This window comes from Physella acuta, unplaced genomic scaffold (genome assembly GCF_028476545.2).
Source record: "Physella acuta isolate Inbredline_101_S28 unplaced genomic scaffold, ASM2847654v3 ptg001643l, whole genome shotgun sequence".
NCBI lineage: Eukaryota > Metazoa > Mollusca > Gastropoda > Physidae > Physella > Physella acuta.
Window position 1 is genome coordinate 59,067 of NW_026733157.1, and position 26,238 is coordinate 85,304.

Sequence of the window (26,238 nt, forward strand, 5' to 3'; positions counted from 1 at the left end):
ACCAAAAGTATTTGTATTGTTTGAAAGCATACGAATATAACAAATCTGTTATGTTTAAGGTTAGTGAACAATCCATTTGTTATTTTAAAAAACGCCTTTTTAAATATAGAAATAACCAAGAAATATTGATCCACAGAAAAGTTTATTATTAACTTTTGGGAAAGGTTGTTTACTTGTTTATGTCCCTTTTCTGTATCTAAAAAAAGTTGTAAAACTAAACTAGCCATGGGTCTGAAGAAAAGAATAAGGTTGTTTTGTTTTTTTGGTTGTTTTCAGAATTTTAACAGCCATTTTGTAACCCTATCTTGGCAGCTGCATTTATTGGTTCAAAACAAATTATTTTTTCATAAAACATGCACGTTTTATCTTTCAGAAGTCATTTACAGATTTCTACATTCCACTTTTTTAATCATTTCTTTATGTGGTTAAGGGGAAAAAATTCTATGCTTAAATTAACACAGATTTAAAATAAACTTTACAAATAAATCTTTTGTGTCCTTTATTATTATTTAATTGAATAGTGATTTATTGTGCATAACATGTATAATCATACATAGTAGTAACTTGAAAATAACTATAAAAACTATTTGGGAATGTGTTCATGTAAAGTTTTTACTATTTTTCTTATAAAATAAGATTTATCTTGATCATTAAAATTTCATTCTAACAAAATAAAGGTTTTCTAGGTGTAAATCAAGTATGAGGTAAGATTATATATTAAAAAGGTTCTCATAAATAAAACACAACAAATGGCACATGGAATTGTGACGTAAACAGATTGGCAGCCAGTGACAGGTTGTCATTTAACCAATACATCCTCTGCTCTCATCTGCTCCATACGAGCTTGGCACACCTGTTGGCTGGTCAGATTTGGCCATGACCTCTCAGCCACTACTGGATACTCCTCACCACCCACATAGACAGCTACAGGCTTAAACGCTTTGGTGATTGTTCTTACTTCCCCTGCGCAGTCTTCTAGATTCTCTACCACATCTTCCAGCTTTAGGATGGTAATGTCAGCAGTAAAACCTTCTCCTAGCTGGCCAATCTCATGCTGTTTCCCTGCAAAATATCATCTTTTACTTTATAATGTTCTGTTTTAGGTTACCTGACACTGACTGGCATCCCACACTCAACAAGAAAACCTAACAGATTTTTATTCAAAGTACATTTAATAAAGGGCAATAATCTAAAATGTTTTACAATCAATGTTTAAATTGTGACTGTCACAATTAACCCATGCCCACATCAATAAGATTTAGTAGCATTCAGTAAATAATCATGTTATCCCCCAAAGAAGGATTTGTTTGGAAGAACTGAGTCTGAAGAAAATATTCTGGCACAATAAAAATGACAACAAAAAATGAATTGAAGATCAATTAATAAAGGATTTTTTTTTTAAAATATGATCTGTAGAATGAATAGGTGAATAAAATTCATTGGCACAGTTTAGTCTATTAACTCCGTTAGCGATGTAATGAAAGGTAACCATTTATATTATTATATGTTATAAAATTTATTTCATTTGAAATAGTTAACCCTTTCATAATGTCATATCAGAAAATTGAACCTTGCAAATCTGGATTCTTAAATATTTTTCAAAGTCTGAAGAGAGAGAAAAGATAAGAGACATCCTGTAGTTAAAATAAAACTATACCCACAACCAGAAGTAAAACTAAACCTCACCAACAGCCCTTGCAGGTGTTGATGTCACTGCAGCAATGACATCTTCCAATGCCATCCCAGCATGCAACATTTTGGTCATGACACACGGCAGGTCATACGCTGGGCCGTACATGCTGCCTGTGTGAAGATCCGTACTGATTGTGTCGGGCAAGAAATTTTTAGCAACACATTTTTCTGCTACACTCCAGCTAAAGGACCCTGAATAAAAGAAGTAATTAATTTTTATAATGATTTTCTAGTTGTATTCATGATAGTAATCGATGATTCTTGGAACAATCAGTGAAAAACATTAGAAAACAAACAGGTATATAGTTAATTATAAATACATATTTATAAGTTTTCTTCTTCATCTTTTTCAACTCCAAGTGGAGCATATGCCATTTACAACGTCCTTTCTTGGGGATTCCAAGAAATGCCTAATCTGGGAAATGCTGTTTTATACTCTCATGGGTAGCTAGACCACCTCAGAAACACTACAAACATGCATGTAAAGTAAAGTAAACGTTTCCCTTTCAAACCTGACGGTCTATGGGGCAAGTGAAGTAGAGTTCACTTGTTTCTGTGACCTTTGCATATGAAGAGATAGTGTGGTCAGCACTATGCCCAGCCGCCAGGAGTGTTAGGTACCCATCAGAGTTGGTTGGACTCGGGGATGGTCTACTGACTTGAAGCCAGATTCGAACTCGAGACTTACGGGTTAGCAATCCAGCTCTCTACCGCTATACCACTCCTTCCCCTAAACATGCATGTAAGCTGATAATAAATAATAGTAAAAATAAAAAATCCGTCCCCCATGAATAATTTCAAGCCAGTACTTGTAGAAGTAACATACCTTGACCGTGACCAACATCAAATAACACCCCACGTTTTTTGGCCTCTATGCAGGAAGGATCTATTTCACCGGTGGCTTCATTAAGAATAGAGCTCTGGTGACCATGGAAACAGTGTGTGTAGATGTCACCTTGACCTAAATCACCTGGACAAGTTAACTCACCTAGGGATAAAAGGTGACAAAAGTCAACTTTGATGTGCATAACTCCATGTGAAGTAAATAACTCAATTTTAAATTTTTTACTAAAGTTTAAATGAATAGGACCAATGAAAATTGTGATACCAGCAGTGGAAGGACCATGACCAATAGATGAAATAGCATGGTGGACCATCAGAGGAACTTTGCATGTTTTGGCAGCTTGCAGAGCTCTCCTACAAAAGAAAACAGCTCTGGTTTAATCTAACCCTGCATCATGTCATTGATATAAAACATGGTTTAATATAACCCTGCATCATGTCATTGATATAAAACATGGTTTAATATAACCCTGCATCATGTCATTGATATAAAACATGGTTTAATCTAACCCTGCATCATAGCATTTATATAAAACATGGTTTAATCTAACTGTGCATCATATCATTGATATAAAAACATTTTTTGAGTCTTATTAATATTTTACAAAACAGTTCTAACCTGACTTGAGTATTAATAATTATAATAACTCATAATAAAACTTCATTTTTAATAATAGGCTCTGTGGCTGTAATTAACAAACATGTTGATCACATATTAAAGATAATAAAACATGCATTTAAAATGTGGAATAAAGACATAATATTTACATAAAAGATATTCAGAAATAGAATGAGATAAATAAGAAACTCACTTTAGGAGGTTTTGAGATTGTTGTTTTTTAGTTTTTGTTGTTTTTTATTTTTTTTTTAATAACAGTTTGTTTTATTGTATTAGGAAGCTAATTCCATAAATTAGCACCAGAGTTAGCAAAGCTATGTCTGGAAAAAAGTTATATGATAAACTAAGAAGAACATTTAGTTTGTATTGTAATAGGTCAGATAAATAAGCAGGGGTTGATTGGTGAATTATTTTAAATAGAAAAGCTGCTTTAGTACAGGGCTCTATTTTTTTTTTATCTTTTTGAAAAATATTAGTTTTAATGAAAGACTCTAAACTACTAGATAATCCAGTATTAGGTAAACACAGCTGTACTGTTCAACATGTACAAATCAAATTACAACCCATTAATTGATATATAATGACTGTACGTTAAATTTAATAACAATAAATTTTCAATTATATACTTCTCAAAAAAGTTTAACATTAGAAATATTTGCTAAGTTAGTTAAGCTGAAGAATGCTTACAGTTGTCTTGATTTTAAATCCTATTGATATGAAGTAATAGTTTATTACTGAGTCCACTCAGCTTTACTGAGTACCTGACAACATGAGAAAGTATAGTTTTTCTTGTCAATTCAGACCAATGAAATAGTTAAAAGAAAATCATCATGACCATACTTATAACAATATCAACCACTGTACCTGTATGCCTCCTCTTCATTTTTTCCATTATCAGATATAGGTACAGCAAGTCTGAGTTTGACTCCCACTATCATATCCCTGTTGTCATTGATAGCTTTGGTACATTCATCAACCCTCAGCACATTCAGTGAGTCACATTCACCTCCAGCATCTGAAATAACAGATATATTTGTTTTTTAAAGTCAGTTTTAAGGAAATAGATACAGCATTGCAAAAAAATACTGTTCAGTTCTCTTCTTCATTCTTAATCTTACTGGTGAAGGGGATTTTCTCCAGCATAATTAAGTATTGCATGTCAACTTGTTATGGGCGGCCATTGACTTTGACTATTTTTTCTAGTTTTGCTCCTATAGTGTTTATTCATCCAAGAACAAACTACAAGGCAGCAGTTGTTTGATTTTGGATGGGTTGCTGTCCACAGCTAACGAGCCTCATGTCCAGAGTCTAAAATTGGGGTTAACAGTCCAGCTTCTAAAGGTCAATGGCAAGCTTTGAAATACTTTCAGCCCCAAAACTAATTATTTAGTTCTAGATTAGATTAGATAAGATGAAGACAATAAACGATTACTAATTTAATAAGCAAGTTTAATGTTTTGTACAAACAATGTAGGCCTAATAGTTTTCATGTTTGTGTATATTGTTGTATGAATCAATGATGTTATGCTGTAATAATCCATGTTTCTATTTTTTATTAATAAATTCATGATGTCTATGATGCTTTGCTTAATGCATTGATGTTATTGTTTATGTTTATTGTTTTACTGTATAAAATCATGTTATTGTTTATGTTTATTGTTTTACTGTATAAAATCATGTTATTGTTTATGTTTATTGTTTTACTGTATAAAATCATGTTATTGTTTATGTTTGTTTTACTGTATAAAATCATGTTACTGTTTATGTTTATCATTCTACTGTATAAAATCATGTTATTGTTTATGTTTATTGTTTTACTGTATAAAATCATGTTACTGTTTATGTTTATCATTCTACTGTATAAAATCATGTTACTGTTTATGTTTATCGTTCTACTGTCTAAAATCATGTTGATGAGTTGTATAGTTTTTCACCTTTCATAACACACCCAGCTGAGGCGAGACCATGTTGAGCTATGTGAAGGAAACTCAGAACTCTGGTCTTGCTACTCTCTGCTATAAACTTCCTCAGTCCTGGGAATGTTGCAGAACCTGTGGAGAGGGGGGGGGGGGGGGGGGAAATGGGGATTTTAATAGAAATTTTATAAAACCAGGAGGGTGGATGTACAGTAGGTTACCTTTAACAACAGTGCTAGGGTTGGTTTGATTTATTTTGAGATACAATGAAACAGCAATATGAAGCTACTACATTTTCGTAGAGAATAAGACATTTTTTTTTACTATTTCCAGTCTAAATGATTTCTACATGTGTCCTCTCAGAGATTAGCTCAATCTATTTTTTTTTAATAAATTCAGCATTCGTTAATAAAATCACACGCCTATTTTTAGTGAAAAAAGTTTTAAGTAATGTTAAAGGTTGTAGAATAACGTATTTTCTCAGTAAGTATTGAAAGTGTTGAATAAGAATTGATGTATACATTAATAAGAAATGAACGGTAATTGTGAAATTCTATGTAGATTGAATATTTTCTTGATTACTTCCCCTATATAAAACCTTGACTGTTACCTAAGAAGTGTAACTATGAACTGTAGGTCTAATTTTGTTATTCTCTTATGTCATCATTTAGTATTTACACAAGACATGGGTCGATCAAACCAGCTCGACTGGAGCTATTCATGTTGGGTTATAGGCCTAACGTGTTTGATAGGATGGGACTATTCATGCATATTATTACTAGGCCTATTTTTAACCAATAATAACAGGCCTACGGCAGATGGCGGGTTAATGATGGGGAAGGCGCGGAAAGGTTCACACAGAAATATAGGCCTACAAGTTAGGCTAAAACTAATTTTTAAAAATTGAACAACTAAAGCCTACATAAGTGCATATATATTGTTATATAATATAAATTACGTTTTTTTCCGGACATTGTTTAAAAATAACAGGAAATTTAGCTAAATAATTTATAATTACAATTTTCTCATCGTTGGATGTTTTTGTTTTCCTTTCGTGGTTTTAGTGTTGTTTTTTTTTACCATAGCAGTTCCCTCATTGAAGCTTAGGCCTACACAAAAAAAGTTATGGACCTGTTATAGATTTACTAAATCCTATAAAAAGATGGATAAATTTGTTTTGTTTTTTTTAAGGAAGTAACCTAGGGTGACAGCATGTTTGTAAACCGCTGTTGAAAATCTAATATTCTCATAGCAGTGTGCGTTGTCGTTGGATTTCTGCAAGTCACGGTGCAAAGTTGAAATACAGCTTTCAACTTGATGGGCTGTCACAAAGACTTTAAGCCTCTTATACTTGTGTTGTTTCCCAGATGTTTTGTCGGTTGGTGGTGGTAATTGACGTCACACTTTTAAGCTGATTTTTATCCTTTGGTGTAATTTGACGTCACACGTTTAAGCTGATTTTTATCCTTTAGTCCCTGCTGTCACAACAAAGTCAGACCCCCCCCCCCCCCTTTTTTTTTCCTATATGACGTCTTAAAGTTTAGAACCACCCTACCCTCACACAAAACCTAAATCTTTCCAAGATGATCACGTGTTTGGTCACTTTGCATTTACATCAGAGTTTCTTCCAGGCATCTCTTCGGGGAGGGGGAGAGGAGGCAGAGCCCCCCCCCCCCCCCCGAGCGAAATGGAATTTATATAGCAAATATATACTTTTAACAGTGAATCCCCGCCACGAAAATTTTAGTCCGTTCCCCCGATAATTTCATTGCCCTTACCCGGAGAAAAAGTCTGGAAGAAACACTGATTTACATGCTCTGGTCGCCGCCCCCCCCCCCCCCTCCCCCCCCCCCCCTCACCTTAGAAGAGTGACATCAAGTGGGCCTATTACATAAAAGATGCACTAAACTAGGAGTGTGAGATCCTCTGTGTGGTTAAGGGCACAACTTTGCATCAATTAGTTGTGTGTCAGGTGGATTTAAACACTTTGATTCTATTTGGTCGACATTATTTTAAGGCACTACCACCCTACCTTCTTAAAATGTTATCCGATTTACACACACACATATATCTATGTATACACACACTCAAACATTTATTTAAACCCACACTTCGTCTGTTTACCAACACACTTCGTCTGTTTACGAACACACTTCATCTGTTGACACGAACACACTTCGTCTGTACACACGAACACACTCAGTTTAGTTTTTATGTACCACATAAGTTTGCTTACATTGCACTTGACTGTAAACGTTGTTGTGTCTTAGCTACATTCTATATGCTAGTCATCAAGGTCATGTCGTCACAACCTAGTAGCAACAGCATATCAGTGCGACATTAGAGAAGTGCGACATTTAGAAAAGTGCGACATTTAGAAAAGTGCGACATTTAGAAAAGTGCGACATTTAGAAAAGTGCGACATTTAGAAAAGTGCGACATTTAGAAAAGTGCGACATTTAGAAAAGTGCGACATTTAGAAAAGTGCGACATTTAGAAAAGTGCGACATTTAGAAAAGTGCGACATTTAGAAAAGTGCGACATTTAGAAAAGTGCGACATTTTTATTTCCTATAGTGAAATGGTTCTATCGTCTGAGACAAAAGGAGGAATGGATACAGTAAGGTTGTGCACTATGGACCTATGGGGACCTTTAAAGAAATGGGGACATTGGAAGATATATATATATATATATATATATATATATATATATATATATATATATATATATATATATATATATATGAGAGAGAGGGGGGGGGGGGGAGAAATGACAAAAAGAAATGTGTTTTATAAATGGGGCTTTGGAAATGGAGAAATGCCTATAAAAAAGAGGTTTTTGGAGAAATGGGGTCCTATGGAGAAAATGGGATTTTTAAAGAAATGGAGACGAAAAAAAATGGAAAACTTTAGAACTATGGATACAGAGAAACGGAGGCCTTTAAAGAAATGAAGACCTACAAAGAAATGAAGACATAAAGCAATGGACTATAGTGAAATGGGAAACTTAACGAGATATAAATACAAACACAGTGAAATAGTCTCATCGTTACAGAAAGCTATTCTTGAGAGTAATGGTCCAATCGTCTTCCTTATGAAAAAACAAAAGTTATCACAGTGAAATGTTTCTACGAAACGAAAGATGAAAAAAAAGGTACACACTTTAACAACAAACAACATTCAATCATCCAGAGTGGCACAAATTAAGTCACAGCGTGTCTGTCTACACTGTGCCGAATTGTATCATCAATTTACTTTTGTTTTTATGTCACGCTTCAGCGAGCTCCTTCATGCTCGCCTGCTTGAATGTCACTTTCTGTTTTGTTTCAGCTGTCCACACAACTTTTTAAAATACCGGCACATTACACCAGACTAGGCTTAGTTTGTTTACGTTGTTGTCCTTTATTTCCTTATACACCAGATGTTTCCCTCTTTGTTGGCTAAAAATAGACAGCAGGGCATGTTTTATTTTACCCTCGTCCTAACCTTTATCTATCATCTCACTCGTGCCTCCACTAAGTACACGAAACCTCGCTTCTCTCCCCTGCAGGGGAGATTACAATTCAGGCATATGGCGGCGCTTTGTTGTTTTTACGACATGTGTTTCACGTCGAAGGCAACATCACTTGAACACGCGGCAGCGGAAATCATAACCTCGATGCGTTCACTTCAAACACGCATGCCTTGGGCTGTGTGTACACGTGTGTCTAAAGTAGCCTCGACAGTTATGGCTAATTTTTTTTTAAAGCAGAGGTTGTGGGTGTTGGTTAAGTATAACTATAATGCTTTTGTTAAAGTGGATAATTGTGGGAGGGGGGGGGGGGTCTAAAAAACCAACAGGCAAAGGCTTTAAGTGCGAAATTATGCAACAATGTTGTCATTAGCGGTTAGCCGTACCCACATCGTTTCGGTGTAGAAGAAATTATAGGCCAGTGGTAAGTTAAGTCAGGTTTGGGGTTGCACGTAATGGCAACTTCAAGCTGTATGAACTATACAGGTCCGGCAGATGCAGAGGCGTAGCGAAGGGGGGGGGGCAGGGGGTACATATGTCCCCGGGCGCCGACCTTAGGGGGCGCCAAAATGGGTTGGAAAAACAAATTAAAATATTATTTTAGCTGCTTTTTTGCTTTATAAATATAACACAAATATAGGGGGGGGGCAAATCGAAAGTTTGAGGGGGTGCAAATCGAAAGTTCGAGGGGGGGGAGGCAAATTGATAGGTTGATCCCGAGCGGGGCGCCAAATTGAAAGTTTGTCCCCGGGCGCCGGGAAGGGTCGCTACGCCTCTGGGCAGATGAAGTAGAGTTACCTGTTTCCACGACCTTGACATATGTAGGGATAGTGTGGCCAGCACTATGCCCAGCCGCCTTTACTTTCCCCAGTCCGGTACCCATAAGAGCTGGGTGGACTCTGGGACGCCGGACGAGCCCTAGCCCGGGATTCGAACTCGAGACTTCCGGGTTAGCAACCGTACACTCTACCACGCCGTTCCCCTTTTGTAGCGAAGGCCTAGAATTTTAAAAAGAAAATGTTTCATGGTGTAAACGGTAGTCACGTGATTTGATATTTTTGTCCCACACTATACTTTATGTCAGGACTATCTGTTAAGACGCTAAGAAGTATGTATACAATCTGATAGCCAGGATCCACCTAACTTACACTAAACACACCTTCTCCTGTACTGGACAAGGGGCTTCTTGTCTCTTAGACAGGGGAACGGTCATCCAGTTGATTTAAAAAGTTTTAACAAGTGCTGTCTGCGTGTTGGGGGCTTATGAATTTAACATTTTCTGAAGGGCTAATGGCTTTGGTCAGGCTTTTCCCCTTTTCACTGTAAGCTAATGGCTTTGGTCTGGGTTTTCCCATTCTTACTGTTAGCTAATGGCTTTGGTCTGGGTTTTCCCTTCTTACTGTAAGCTAATGGCTTTGGTCTGGGTTTTCCCTTCTTACTGTAAGCTAATGGCTTTGGTCTGGGTTTTCCCCTTCTTACTGTAAGCTAATGGCTTTGGTCTGGTTTTTCCCCTTCTTACTGTAAGTTGTAAGCTAATGGCTTTGGTCTGGGTTTTCCCATTCTTACTGTAAGCTAATGGCTTTGGTCTGGTTTTTCCCCTTCTTACTGTAAGCTAATGGCTTTGGTCTGGGTTTTCCCCTTCTTACTGTAAGCTAATGGCTTTGGTCTGGGTTTTCCCTTCAGATTGTAAGATAATGGCTTTATTCCGGGTTGTTGTTTTTTTTTTCTTGTGACTAATTGCTTTAGTTTGGCCTATTCGACTTCTGGACTAATCTAATTGGTCTTTTGTGGGGTTAAATGGATATTTTAACCACTAGTCCATTCTTAACCACACAGACATTATGCTGATGTTGCTGTTTAGACCGATTGTCACACACATACACCACACCCACCCTAACACATGCCCTAAAACATACATAGCCACATAGCCATACTTCTGAAGAAAAACTCATGATTTTTTTTTCGATTGTACAATTTACGAAATTCATTTGTAGTTTTAAAAGAAATAATTAATCCCCGTCACCCCCCCCCCCACCCCAAACATGCACGGCATTTGAGTCTCGTAAACACACCCTACTGCGCGTGCTCTGACGTGATTTCATCCTAAACAACATACACAATTATGGTGTGTTGTCTACAATAGGCTACCCCCTATGCATGATTCGAGCTCATTTACTCCAATCACATTAATGCCTGTTATCTTCAATCGACGTATCATTAACTAACTAAAATTACATTCATTAGCGCCTGTGTAAGTTACGTCCCTTTTTAACATGCGTTATATTTAAAAAGATAACTATCGTAACTAGGTATCACAGAAATCTGTAGCTGTGGATTACTTTTTAATGATATACGTAAACTGTAACTTAAAACGAATGTTTGTATTGTATGTTGCAAGCCTAGTAAATGAATAATTGATGGTCCAGATAACCTAACGTGGTGTTCATCTAAATATCATGTTCGTTAGCTCAGAACTAAATCCAACGGAGACTTTAGGAGTCGGGTGACGCTTTCATGACTCGGAGAGTTTGTTATTTCAGTACTTCCTAAAATCTAGGAGAAAAATGTTTTTAGAAGTCGAGTAGGTCTGTGTATTTTATTTATCATTTTATCCGATTAGGACTACTACTTTTTTTTTAGAATTGCTCTCATTTTACACATACGATAAAAAAACAACCCAAAAAAATGTGTTTTTTTAAATTAACTAATGACGACTACCATTTTAAAGATAAATGAATGAATCTTCCTGTGTAACCCAACAGCCATGTAGATACCACATTCTCACACACTTCCCATGAAGTTTACAGCTGGCTATTCCGGTTGTTGTTGTTGTTTTTGTGCACGTCTTCGGCCGTCCACCTGAGCTTACCTTACGTTAGCCCCATCGGAATACCATCACCGCCCAGAGGCGTAGCGACCCTTCCCGGCGCCCGGGAACATACTTTCAATTTGGCGCCCCCCTCGGGAGCAAATTTTCGATTTGCACCCCCCCCTCAAACTTTTCATTTGCACCCCCCCCTCAAACTTTCGATTTGCACCCCCCCCTCGAACTTTTCATTTGCACCCCCCCTCAAACTTTCAATTTGGCGACCCCCCCTAAGGTCGGCGCCCGGGGACATATGTCCCCCCCCCCCCCGCCCCCCCCCTCGCTACGCCTCTGTCACCGCCTGAACCCTAAGTCCATCAAAACCCCACCCCCCGATTACATCTGAACCCTGTCATCAGTCGTCATACAATCCATTAATACATTCACCAGAATCTCAGTCCATCGGTCACATATAATCCAACCAATCACACATAACCCAACCAGTCACACATAACCCAACCAGTCACATATAATCCAACCAATCACACATAACCCAACCAGTCACACATAACCAGTCACACATAACACAACCAGTCACACATAACCAGTCACACATAACACAACCAGTCACACATAACCAGTCACACATAACCCAACCAGTCACACATAACCAGTCACACATAACACAACCAGTCACACATAACCCAACCAATCAAACATAACCCAACCTGTCACACATAACCAGTCACACATAACCCAACCAGTCACACATAACCCAACCAGTCACACATAACCCAACCAGTCACACATAACCCAACCAGTCACACATAACCCAACCAGTCACACATAACCCAACCAGTCACACATAACCCAACCAGTCACACATAACCCAACCAGTCACACATAACCCAACCCGTCACACATAGCCCAACCAGTCACACATAACCCAACCAGTCACACATAACCCAACCCGTCACACATAGCCCAACCAGTCACACATAACTCAACCAGTCACACATAACCCAACCAGTCACACATAACCCAACCCGTCACACATAGCCCAACCAGTCACACATAACCAGTCACACATAACCCAACCAGTCACACATAACCCAACCAGTCACACATAACCCAACCAGTCACACATAACCAGTCACACATAACTCAACCAGTCACACATAACCCAACCAGTCACACATAACCAGTCACACATAACTCAACCAGTCACACATAACCCAACCAGTCACACATAACCAGTCACACATAACTCAACCAGTCACACATAACCCAACCAGTCACACATAACCCAACCAGTCACACATAACCCAACCAGTCACACATAACCCAACCAGTCACACATAACCCAACCAGTCACACATAACCCAACCAGTCACACATAACCCAACCAGTCACACATATACATGACCCCATACATCTTCATGTAGATGTATGGGAGATACCCAGCAACCATACATCTACATGACCCCCATACATCTACAGGACCCCCCCCCCCATACATCTACAGGACCCCCCCCCATACATCTACAGGACCCCCCATACATCTACATGACTCCCATACATCTACATGACCCCATACATCTACATGACCCCCATACATCTACATGACCCCCATACATCTACATGACCCCCCGTGCATCAACATGTCCCCCATACATCTACATGACCCCCATACATCTACATGACCCCCCATACATCTACATGACCCCCCGTGCATCAACATGTCCCCCATACATCTACATGACCCCCCATACATCTACATGACCCCCATGCATCTACATGACCCCCATACATCTACATGACCCTCATACATCTACATGACCCCCATACATCTACATGACCCCCATACATCTACATGACCCCCCATACATCTACATGACCCCCATGCATCTACATGACCCCCATACATCTACATGACCCCCATACATCTACATGACCCCCATACATCTACATGACCCCCATACATCTACATGACCCCCCATACATCTACATGACCCCCATGCATCTACATGACCCCCATACATCTACATGACCCCCATACATCTACATGACCCCCATACATCTACATGACCCCCATACATCTACCAGACCCCCATACATCTACATGACCCCCATACATCTACCAGACCCCCATGCATCTACATGACCCCCATGCATCTACATGACTCACACACATCTACATGACCCCCATACATATACATGACCCCCATACATCTACATGACCCCCATACATCTACATGACCCCCATACATCTACCAGACCCCCATACATCTACCAGACCCCCAAAAATCTACATGACCCCCAAAAATCTACATGACCCCCCCATGCATCAACATGTTCCCCATACATCTACATGACCCCCCATACATCTACATGACCCCCATGCATCTACATGACCCCCCATACATCTACATGACCCCCATACATCTACATGACCCCCATACATCTACATGACCCCCCATACATCTACATGACCCCCATGCATCTACATGACTCCCATACATCTACATGACCCCCATACATCTACATGACCCCCCATACATCTACATGACCCCCATGCATCTACAGGACCCCCCATACATCTACATGACCCCCATACATATACATGACCCCCGTTTATCTACATGACCCCCCATGCATCTACATGACCCCCATACATCTACATGACCCCCGTTTATCTACATGACCCCATACATCTACATGATCCCCATACATCTACATGACCCCCATACATCTACATGATCCCATGAGGCTACATGACTCCCATACATCTACATGACCCCCCATACATCTACATGACCCCCATACATCTACCAGACCCCCATGCATCTACATGACCCCCATGCATCTACATGACTCACACACATCTACATGACCCCCATACATATACATGACCCCCATACATCTACATGACCCCCATACATCTACCAGACCCCCATACATCTACCAGACCCCCAAAAATCTACATGACCCCCATACATCTACATGACCCCCCATACATCTACATGACCCCCCATGCATCTACAGGACCCCCCATACATCTACATGACCCCCATACATCTACATGACCCCCATACATCTACATGACCCCCATACATCTACATGACCCCCCATACATCTACATGACCCCCATGCATCTACATGACCCCCATGCATCTACATGACCCCCATACATCTACATGACCCCCATACATCTACATGACCCCCATACATCTACATGACCCCCATACATCTACATGACCCCCATACATATACATGACCCCCATACATCTACATGACCCCCATACATCTACCAGACCCCCATACATCTACCAGACCCCCAAAAATCTACATGACCCCCAAAAATCTACATGACCCCCCCATGCATCAACATGTTCCCCATACATCTACATGACCCCCCATACATCTACATGACCCCCATGCATCTACATGACCCCCCATACATCTACATGACCCCCATACATCTACATGACCCCCCATACATCTACATGACCCCCCATACATCTACATGACCCCCATGCATCTACATGACTCCCATACATCTACATGACCCCCATACATCTACATGACCCCCCATACATCTACATGACCCCCATGCATCTACAGGACCCCCCATACATCTACATGACCCCCATACATATACATGACCCCCGTTTATCTACATGACCCCCCATGCATCTACATGACCCCCATACATCTACATGACCCCCGTTTATCTACATGACCCCATACATCTACATGACCCCCATACATCTACATGACCCCCATACATCTACATGATCCCATGAGGCTACATGACTCCCATACATCTACATGACCCCCCATACATCTACATGACCCCCATACATCTACCAGACCCCCATGCATCTACATGACCCCCATGCATCTACATGACTCACACACATCTACATGACCCCCATACATATACATGACCCCCATACATCTACATGACCCCCATACATCTACCAGACCCCCATACATCTACCAGACCCCCAAAAATCTACATGACCCCCATACATCTACATGACCCCCCATACATCTACATGACCCCCCATACATCTACATGACCCCCCATGCATCTACAGGACCCCCCATACATCTACATGACCCCCATACATCTACATGACCCCCGTTTATCTACATGACCCCCCATACATCTACATGACCCCCCATGCATCTACATGACCCCCATACATCTACATGACCCCCGTTTATCTACATTACCCCATACATCTACATGACCCCCATACATCTACATGACCCCCCTACATCTACATGACCCCCATACATCTACATGACCCCCATACATCTACAGGACCCCCATGCTTCTACATGACCCCCATACATCTACATGACCCCCCTACATCTACATGAACTCAATCAGTGATCTACGTTCCCATTAGCTGTCCGAAACATACGATTAACTTTAAGTCCATCATAACCCATACACCCAACCATTGACTGTCCTAAACTTACTTTCCAACAACAGCTTTCACAAAACCCAGCAACCAACGCAACCTAACCTCCAAAGCTCCAACAACAGCTTATACAAAACCTAGCAACCTACAAAACCTAACCTTCATAGCTCCAACAACAGTTATCACAAAACCCAGCAACCTACAAAACCTAACCTCCAAAGCTCCAACAACAGCTTATACAAAACCTAGCAACCTACAAAACCTAACATCCATAGCTCCAACAACAGCTTACACGTCACAACTTTTAAATACAAAACCTAATACAGCTAACATTCCATAATAAAAAAAAAACTCAATCTAAATAAAACCGAACTAGTTAATGACTACAGAACCCCAAAAATTGATTATGCATCAGTCACTCCGCATCTGTTATTATTATTTTTCGGGAATTCATCATAAACTATAAATAAAATATTATTAACTCAACGGTCAAGGACATTTCGCCTACAAACGCTGTCTAAAGCCATTCAATCAATGCCTAGGGGGAATGACTCACGCATGCAACCGACTCGGCTTGCTACCTCCACCTCATACAAATTTCAACAATGCCGAAACTGCACTCTACAAAGCAGGAGAAAAATCGATACCGGTGATTAGACTTGTCGACTTTTCCAGAACAAAAAAAAATCGATGGCCTGGCATGAATCACTATCGAGCCGATCGGACGACTCCGGCCTTAATGGATTTACATTTTTTTCTCCCACTCTCTCGGCAATCTCAACACACAAAATAAAATATAAAAAAATAAATAAAAATGAGACGTGCACAATCATCTGATGTAGATCGATAAAGGGAAAATGGCGTCAATTTTCCACCCTTTCCGCTGGCTAAAGGGAGAGAATTCGTTACCAACGAGAATAGAGAGTAAACTTTTTTTTTTTACTTGTAGGAATACTGAGACGCAAAACAGTCTATCAGCATCATCAAGCACGTATTATATAACGCAAAGTTTGACATTTTGATCCCAATGTAATGTTTTAAGCAAGATTTCCATGCCCCACACAAAACAACAAAAAACCAGCAACATATAAGCCAACCACCTGCAAATAAAAGAAGTTATAGATGGGACGGCGTGGTTTAAATGTAGAGCATACGACTGCTAACCCAAAAGTCTAGAATTCGAATCCGGGTTCAAGTCTGTAGAACGTCCCTAATTCCACCCAGCTCTGATGGGTACCTAACTAGCGTTGCTGACCACACTGTCCCTTCATATGCCTAGACCACAGAAACAAGTGAACTCTACTTCACTCGCCCCGTGGCCCACCAGGTCCGTCGAAGGAACTTGATCCCCAGAATTTATGCTTATGAACCAGAGTTTCTTCCAGGCATCATTTGGGGGGGGGGGGGGGGGGGGAAGGGGCGAAGAAAGTCTACCCACCCCCCCCCCCCCCCCGAACGAAATGGAATTTATATAGAAAATATATACTTTTAACAGTGTCCGCCCCCCCCCCCCCCCCCAGGAAAGTCTACCGCTCCCCCCCCCCCCCCGAGAAAAAAGTATGGAAGAAACACTGTTATGAACTGCATATGGTCTATTGAACGCAGACCTTCCATCAAACTTAGACAAAAATAGGGCCTACAGTGTATCTCAAGGTGAAAAACTATTACAGCATTTTAGTTTTAGAAGTGAAATGTTACTTTGATTAATTTCTCCTTGAATATTCATAACCTGCAATATAATGCTTTGAATTAAGGGAGACTGTTATTATGGCGAATCGATGGAAGCGTGTGGAGGGGGGGAAGCTCTTCCTCTGCCATTACTCAACGTTCATCGCTGACATTGAAAGCCGTTGGTTGGCTTTCGAGATGGTTCTATCAAGATCCCCCCCCCCCCCCCTTTCTGGAAGAGAAGCCAACCTGAAGATTATGGATTGTTTGCGCGTGGTCTTGGCCCGTCCCCGTGGGCTGGTGACGGCCATGTTGTGAGCCTCGTTCTGAGGATTTACACAGAATCGTCCGGAGACGTGTCGCGCGCTGTGCTAACAACAGATAGCGGGAAAACCCAGACCTCTAATACTGTCCCTTGGATACTGGATAACAAAGAAATCAATTATTGGTCACGTGATGATGTATGATTCATTTGGACTCGTTAATGGAAAAAATCACGAAGATTATAGGCCTACCTATGTAGTTAAACAAGCTTATGACAGCGAAAGAAATCATAAGATCAATAACGCCCATGTTAATTAACCTGTAATTTAAAATTTGCATAACGCATTGTTTAAGTTACAATCCACGCTCTAATAACCACAGTGGAATTGATTTTCTATAATGTAATTGAGAAACGTTTTACGCGTCAGGTCTCACCAGCTTGATCAAATACGTATTGAACATATGTATTGAACATATGTATGGAACATATGTATGGAACATATGTATGGGACACAATACGGAGTGGGGGTAGTCAGGCGTTGGTAGTGTGCCTACGTGTATAGGGGTAGTCAGACGTTGGTAGTGTGCCTACGTGTATAGGGGTAGTCAGACGTTGGTGTGCCTACGTGTATAGGGGTAGTCAGACGTTGGTAGTGTGCCTACGTGTATAGGGGTAGTCAGACGTTGGTAGTGTGCCTACGTGTATAGGGGTAGTCAGACGTTGGTAGTGTGCCTACGTGTATAGGGGTAGTCAGACGTTGGTGTGCCTACGTGTATAGGGGTAGTCAGACGTTGGTAGTGTGCCTACGTGTATAGGGGTAGTCAGACGTTGGTAGTGTGCCTACGTGTATAGGGGTAGTCAGACGCTGGTAGTGTGCCTACGTGGATGGGGGTAGTCAGACGTTGGTAGTGTGCCTACGTGTATAGGGGTAGTCAGACGCTGGTAGTGTGCCTACGTGGATGGGGGTAGTCAGACGTTGGTAGTGTGCCTACGTGTATAGGGGTAGTCAGACGCTGGTAGTGTGCCTACGTGGATGGGGGTAGTCAGACGTTGGTAGTGTGCCTACGTGGATGGGGGTAGTCAGACGTTGGTAGTGTGCCTACGTGGATGGGGGCAGTCAGACGTTGGTAGTGTGCCTACGTGGATGGGGGGGGGGTAGTCAGACGTTGGTATGCCTACATGAGAGAATTTGTTTTTTCTCTCATTTAAAACCAACAGATAATGTAAATAGGAGATTTGAACATGACCCATAACAACTTGTACGACAGCCTGGTCGGGTTCTAGAGCTCTAGACTGCCAACTGGAAAGTCTTGAGTTCAGACCTTGAACTCAAGTCTGTAGGAAGTAGCTGGGTCCGCCCCAACTCTAATGGGTACTTGACTCACGTTAGGTTGTTAGGGAAGGTAAAAGCCACACCAACCATTCACACTGTTAAGAAACAGATGAAGTCTACTTCAAATCTACTTCATCTGCTGTATGGAAGGTTGAGTCCGAAAGGGTAACTTAAATATAATACCTTAGTCCAATAGGTAACTAGCTCCCCTCCGCTATCCAGTTACACAGTGTTCAACTGATTGTTCTTTGACAGCACAATTAATTCAATTATGGCACAACTATGGCCTATTGTGTATATGTATAACCACATACAGTGCTTTATACCTATATTGTTGGCCTCATCTACACAGTGGACTATATGTTGATTTGTTGGTCAGAACCAGAAAGGGTACACTGGGCCTATTCGTTGTTGGCCCCAACCACAGGCGGAGAAAGTCACAAGTATTGCACGTAGCGTGTTGACTAGACTACATCACTACATGGTATTCTATTGGCTGGTGGTGTTGGCAATGCTATGTGCTATACCCACAACTGTACAAGCTGCTACACTCGCTGTAGACCCCGTTAGCTTGTTAACTAATTGGCGCGATGGAGCGATATTTCACATGCACATTACAGTACATACTTCAGCTCGCGAGATGTCTGTCAATTTCAAGTTGTGTTGTGCCGGCAGACAGAAATACCAGCCAACATTTGGTGGTACGGATGCTATTCTGGGTCTACACCGCCAGGGTGCTACACTCGATTGTAGGAAAAAAAGTCACAGGAAAAAAAAACACAGGAAAAAAAAACACAGAAAAAAAGTCACAGGAAAAAAAGTCACAGGAAAAAAAGTCACAGGAAAAAAAGTCACAAATATATATTTTCATGATACTTGTTAATACTTTTTATGTATTAAATATTCAGAGAGTGCAAATTAACTTAGGATTAATTTAATGTAATGTAATGTGTGTAGGCTGTATACGCATAGGAATTTTTATAATTCATCTAAAAATATTTAGTATGAAGTATGTAGATTGTAATTATTTTAAACTTAAGATTAGTAGCGTTCAATAGAATGCTCCAAAGTCCACGGTTTTAATCCTGTTTTTTTTTAAAATACCAACATTAAATTACCGTGAAATGGTAAGTTCGTCTGACTTGCTGCCCTCAACTCATGGCCACAATAGTTATGTTTAGATGTTTAGTTCAACCACCTTTACTGCCCACATTTATCACGCTCATTACATAACAACACTTAGGATCAAAAAAGAAAGCCGACAAGGTTCAAATGCTGTCATTGACGCATGACGTCAACAACACAAAATATGTTCGGACAATGCCTACTGAGGAGAGACCGACCAGAGAATAGCCTAAATTTTTTTTATAGTTAAATTTTCTACCGCGTTTTTAACTAAATACGTAACAAAAGTTGAGATTGTTGTGTAAATTTGTTAGAGTATTTTTACTTACAATTGTTATAAACCATAATGCTTTTAACGTCTATAAATAATTTATGCTATAAAAAAATACAACCCACGACAAGAAACATACAAAATTTTACTATTCTAAACAAATAAAAAAAATATTTCTAAAAATATTTTTGTGACTTTTTTTCTGTGACTTTATTTCTGTGACTTTTTTTCCAAAAAAATTTTTCCACTGTGACTTTTTTTCTGTGACTTTTTTTCCTAGCAAAAACTGTGACTTTTTTTCTGTGTTTTTTTTTCCTGTGACTTTTTTTCCGTTTACCGCTACACTCATCTAGGCCGTCTTGCCAAGTTCTAGTTCTATACATGTCGGATGCTAGACTGGGTCTACACCGTCTGACTGGGTTGATAGACGGACAACTGTGGGTCATGTGATGTTTAGGGACACTTAAGGAAAGCGCGAGCCTCTTGTGGCCAGAGTTTCTTCCAGGCATCTCTTCGGAGGGGCGAAGCCCCCCCGAAAAATTTTTACCGCCCCCCCGAACGAAATGAAATTTATATAATTTATATAGAAAATATATACTTTTAACAGTGTCCGCCCCCCCCCCGAAGAAAGTTTACCGCCCCCCCCGAAGATTTCAAGTGCCCCCCCGGAGAAAAAAGTCTGGAAGAAACACTGCTTGTGGCTGTATGGTCATACTGGACAACCGGGTACATAAAGTGGGGCCAGTGAGAATTTAGTGAAGATGGTCAAAAACCATGCCTACCCCGGTGTTATCTGCTAAAGGAAGTTGTAGAAATAGCACTCCACTGCACTAGGTCCCTAACTGACATTATACCACAAGCTTGTCTTCCCTTCAGTATTTCCACTGTAGCTTTAAAAACAGTCCAGTAGTAACCGTCTAAGTAAACAGCATTACCTTGGTTAAAATTCGTAGCCAACGCATAACGAAAAAGCTGCCAAAAGTAAAAGCCCGCCTACATTATACGCAAGGCCAACAGCTACCAGTAGAAACACGCCACGAATTTCTCAAAAAAATACAAAAACCTTTAAAAGAACTGGAAGTTCTGAATCGTTCAGTGATTGCGAATCCGCTTCAAATAATAGATGGGGGACAGTGGGTATGTTATTTTAACATTACGTGTCTATCGCAAAACAATGCAAGCATTTCCCAGGGAAAGTCAATACCGTTATTTCTGTACCCCCAGGACAACACGTGACCTCAACATCCACCTTCCCTTCCGCGAATAGCTAGGCCTACATGTTGAATAAACAACCGCACACAGTACTTTGCATCCAATATTAGTTCCCCTCCCCCCTACTCCTCCATTATGCAGACGTACATGTGTCACACAGCGACTTGGCAACGAGCCCGCAGTTTTGTAGCACGCGGGGCTCTAGGCTAACACGAACACACCACATCTGTTTACATAGGACTATACTCTCTAAGCGTGTTGTTCGTGTCCTAGTTTCTAGCTCTTGTCTAGCAAACAGCATCACTAATGGTCTAGCTAGGCCTATGGAGAGGGGTGATGAATGTCACTTAACCTACTCAAACCTACACACATAGAGCGTGTTTTTATTTAGAGGTTGTCTCCAGGCTAGGCTTACTCGTTATAAATAGATCCCTGATACATAATTCATCGCCTGTCACATGTGTTCGCCTATCAGATGACCTATACAAATGGCCCACTGATATTAATTTTCCATACCAGAACATTAGATCTACTCATTATGAATTTAAAAAAAAAAACGAAATTCTATTTTAACTTTGTGTACCTTGAACCTTGACACCCTCCACCCTTTTGATAGCGTTTTTTAAATATTTATTATTTTACATCAAAAGCACACCTTTTTAAATAGGCTTACATGTGTTAAATCTTTAGGCTTTCTAATTCTTAGTCTACCTCCTACACAGGTTAGCTAAACATTGATAAAAAAAAATATGGTTAAAATTTCAGGTCGGGGAATGTTGGTGTGTATGTTGTCGGTTGACTATTCACATTTTTGTGTTTAAAAAAGGGCCAGGTTGAAACAAAGACTAAACAGTGTCTGTGTGTCACGAACACCAAGGGCCACGACTGTTAAAGGAGTGTGTCCTGTTGCGTGTATTTCATTGTGTCGACGGTTGACCCTTCAAGAATAAACTGACAGGCTGTCAGTGTGACATCCATTGTCTTTTTGCCCCTGGTATTTCTTTACCCCCTTTTAAGCGTCTTACCTGAACTGCCTGCATCGACAACCGTGGTGACGCCCCTTGCCAAACACATTCGATCTACATTCACGCCAAGGGGCGTGGCGTGTTCGTATGCATGGACGTGGAGGTCAATTAGTCCCGGGGTCACAATGCAGCCCGAGGCATCTACTGAGCTCCAGATGCGGGAGCCTTCTGGAGGACTTCCAACCCTGGAAATACGCCCATTAGTCACGTACACGTCGGCTACTTGGTTTATCTGAAGAGCCGGGTCGATTACTCGTCCGTTGCGTATAACGAAATCGTGCATTATTGATTCTTTTACTAATTTATTAATTAACCATCAACCATAAAACAGTCCACGTACACAACAAATTAAGAGCCTAACGATTAAGTTATCAAGCTTTATTAGTTTATCATCTCGGTCCAACACTGGAGATGAAATCAGCAACGGTGCCTAGTCGTCGAGCTATAGTCTGTTTCATGTATCCAGCGAGGTCAAACTCGAGGCGGCGAATCGGTATTCGGCGCAGACGAACAATAATAATGGCAAAGCCTTCTACTGCGTGGGTTTACGAATCACGTGACAAGTGCTCGCATGATTGTCAGGCCTTGCTCGAGCGAGATGGTGGATTTAAGTTAGCTTCCTATAGCGGATTTTTTTATTAAAATGGAGTTTACATTTTCAAACTAAAAACGTTATTTGAAACATAAACTCTTGGATTATCTTTATCTAAAAGAAAAACACACTTTCTCATTACAACGGATAGTATACTTAAAGTTAAACTCATCGTTTCATCGACCTACATAACAAGAACAACCTCTCCATTCCTTGAATCTGGGGTCGCCATCTTGAATTTTGTCGCTGGTCGCAGGCTTGTGTAGCCAGACGGATTTATGAGAAAAGCGCTTGCAGTGTTTGCATATCTTATAATAAATTAAGCGTATCTACTGTCTTCCATGTTTTGTTTCTTTCTCTTATTGTCTGTTCAACGTTAGGGTCTAAAACTAAGTATATTACTGTAGTACTGTTATAATAGTTATAGGGGCCAACATAATTATGTATTTGCCTACTCCAGCTAGTATAGGCCTACAAGCTGACTATCTCGAGAAGTAGAATATAATTTATAATATAACGTTAACTTCTTCAATGCTAGGGGTCTAGGCTAGTCGGGGCATTGCTAGGCTAATTAGGGCCAACATTTTATCGATATAACAACCATTATAAATTATATCTAGCCTAAACCTTAATACATCTATTTACTGAGTTTTTAATTATAGATCTAGAAGATCTATATCTAGTAGACCAAAATGCACGTTATAAGTTTCAGGCAAAAACAGCCTTCTTAGTCATCGTTTAACATAAGCGGTACTGTTTTTTTTTCTTATCTTAAAATCTGTTAGGCTAAACTTCAAAATTAAATTTAGGTCACCGGTGGTCGTTGTTGAGGCTAGGGGCTGACAAGCCAGCATTTGTCAATTCATGTTTTCGGGCCTGGTTTGTTGGAGGTGTGTTGGGTTTTTTTGGGGGAGGGGTGGGGGTAATGGGACAGAACATAATGCAGTGTTGGTTTTATAAAGCTGACAGGCTTTACGCCCAATAATACTAGATCTAATAAGAAACCACAGTGTTGAATTTTCAAACGACCTTTTAAGAATGACGTCTTACTACACACTTAGTGGTAAAATAGTGACGCGCAGACCCATGCACAGTGCATTTTGTGCTAGACTAGGCTAGGCCTATATGAAGCGGAAATGGCGGGATTGTAATACAATTTTGGCGGAAGATATAGACTAGTTCTCTAGGCCCAACGACAACGTCTTAGTATGATTTGGCATAATTTTTATAAAAAGAAATGAGTATTTAGATCTAAATTTAAGCCAAATAATATTTATTTAAAACTTTCGCATTCAAATCATGCTTAGAGATGTTTGTTATTACATTAATCTATCACCGATTTCTAAGGTTGTTTTTTTTAGCCTTTGCATTGAAAAATTGTAATTTTACATATTCTTATTTTTTTAAACAGAATTATTTTATCCGTCCCTTTTCTCTACAAGTAGTTTAAATATTTCATTTCGGCGCAGGCCTACTTTCTAAAGAAGAATCATGACTCATCCGTATTGCAGTTGCATGTATTTTTGCCCGGATTGTTTTTCCAGCGCATCGTTGGGCCTAGGCTAACATTTCGTCTTATCTCGCATGGTAGCCGAGGCTTGGTGTTGCTAGGTCGCAGCTTTCGTTCACGTCAACGATGGCTGATCCATTTTCGTTGCACCAAGCAGCGTGCAGCATGTTTAAAAAAAAATTCTTTAAAGGTGTGTCATGCGCTGTAATCAGGTATAGCCTAATGTTCAACCGCATCGAATGGAGTTGCTTTTTTTTTTCCATCGCGGTTGTATAAGTATAGGCTAAGTAACTATAATTAGTGGGAACGGAATCGGCACGGCGTAAAGAGCTCGATGAGATGTATAGCGAGGGAGGGGGGCGGTAGTGCGTACGTGACTTGGTAGCCTAGTGTGTCCTTTCATGCTAAGAAACTTTTAATAATGTCGGCTCGTTTATCAAATAAATGTATCTTAAACTCATGGCTGCAGATGTTCAGAATTCTGATCCCCACTCGCCACGACAACAGATATCGACAGTTTCTAGACTCCCGTTCCGTTTTTTAACGAAACTATGAGAACATTAAACATGCCGCCTACTGAATTAATTGTGCTGGAATGGTTTGGGTGGAGTTTGGCTTTTTTCTTTTCGTGAACCGGTTTCTTTGTGTGTATCGGTGCTTGGCCTTCAAAAGCACGCGGCCCAAAGCTAACGAGGAGAGGATTTCGGCCCCACTCACAAACCTTGCCGAGGCTCGGTTCAAGGTCACGAACATCATGTTGACGAGAAGGAAAGCAGTGATGTGAACGGATTATTTTAAACCTCCCGATTCCCCCCCCCCCCCCCCCCCCCGATTGTGTTTCCGATAAACATGGTCATATTTAATCAACGCGAGTTTGAGAGCAATACATCCATCATTATTGTGCATGAAATTAAACCATAGATTGCCATTTAGAAGATGCTAAATATATGGTACGAGCCGGCCCGCGGCATAACATACGCCGCTATTTAGTTGTTTCTAATTTTCAATAATTCATAATTTGTGAATTCGACAGTACCAACGCTGACACTGAAAATATTTCTTTAAAACACTATAAGTAGCTCGTTAAGGACCACAACCCCCCCTTCCTCCCCCCCCCCCCCCCCCCCCTACGTTTAAAATCGTTGGCTCTGCTTGTAAACATTTAGAGTGAACACAGCTCACTAAAACCATGTAGGGGTGGGGAGGTAGGGAGAGCGTTTGCAGCTTGTTTTCTAACGGCTCAAAGAGGAGAATTATATATATAGATAGATAATAATAGCAGGCTATAGACCCTATAGTATAACTTTTTTTTTTGGGAAAGTGATATATATACAAGTAAACAAGCGATTCTGTGGGAGTGGAATAAGACAAACTGGCAGCTATCTTGATCTGCTTTTAATCTTAAGCAACCTTTA

At 40.4% G+C, this 26,238-nt stretch overlaps 1 protein-coding gene across 1 annotated transcript; it reads right to left on the reverse strand.

Annotated features, from left to right (window-relative positions):
* Window positions 1–593: 593 nt before the first annotated feature.
* On the reverse strand, window positions 594–23,730 carry LOC131929521 (deacetylase Atu3266; the record flags this gene model as incomplete). The annotated part of the gene is given in 7 exon segments (XM_059285767.1): window positions 594–1,062; window positions 1,687–1,884; window positions 2,519–2,680; window positions 2,801–2,889; window positions 4,019–4,169; window positions 5,089–5,205; window positions 22,722–23,730. Coding segments are annotated over 7 exon segments (1,263 nt in total). The 3' UTR covers window positions 594–799.
* Window positions 23,731–26,238: the final 2,508 nt, after the last annotated feature.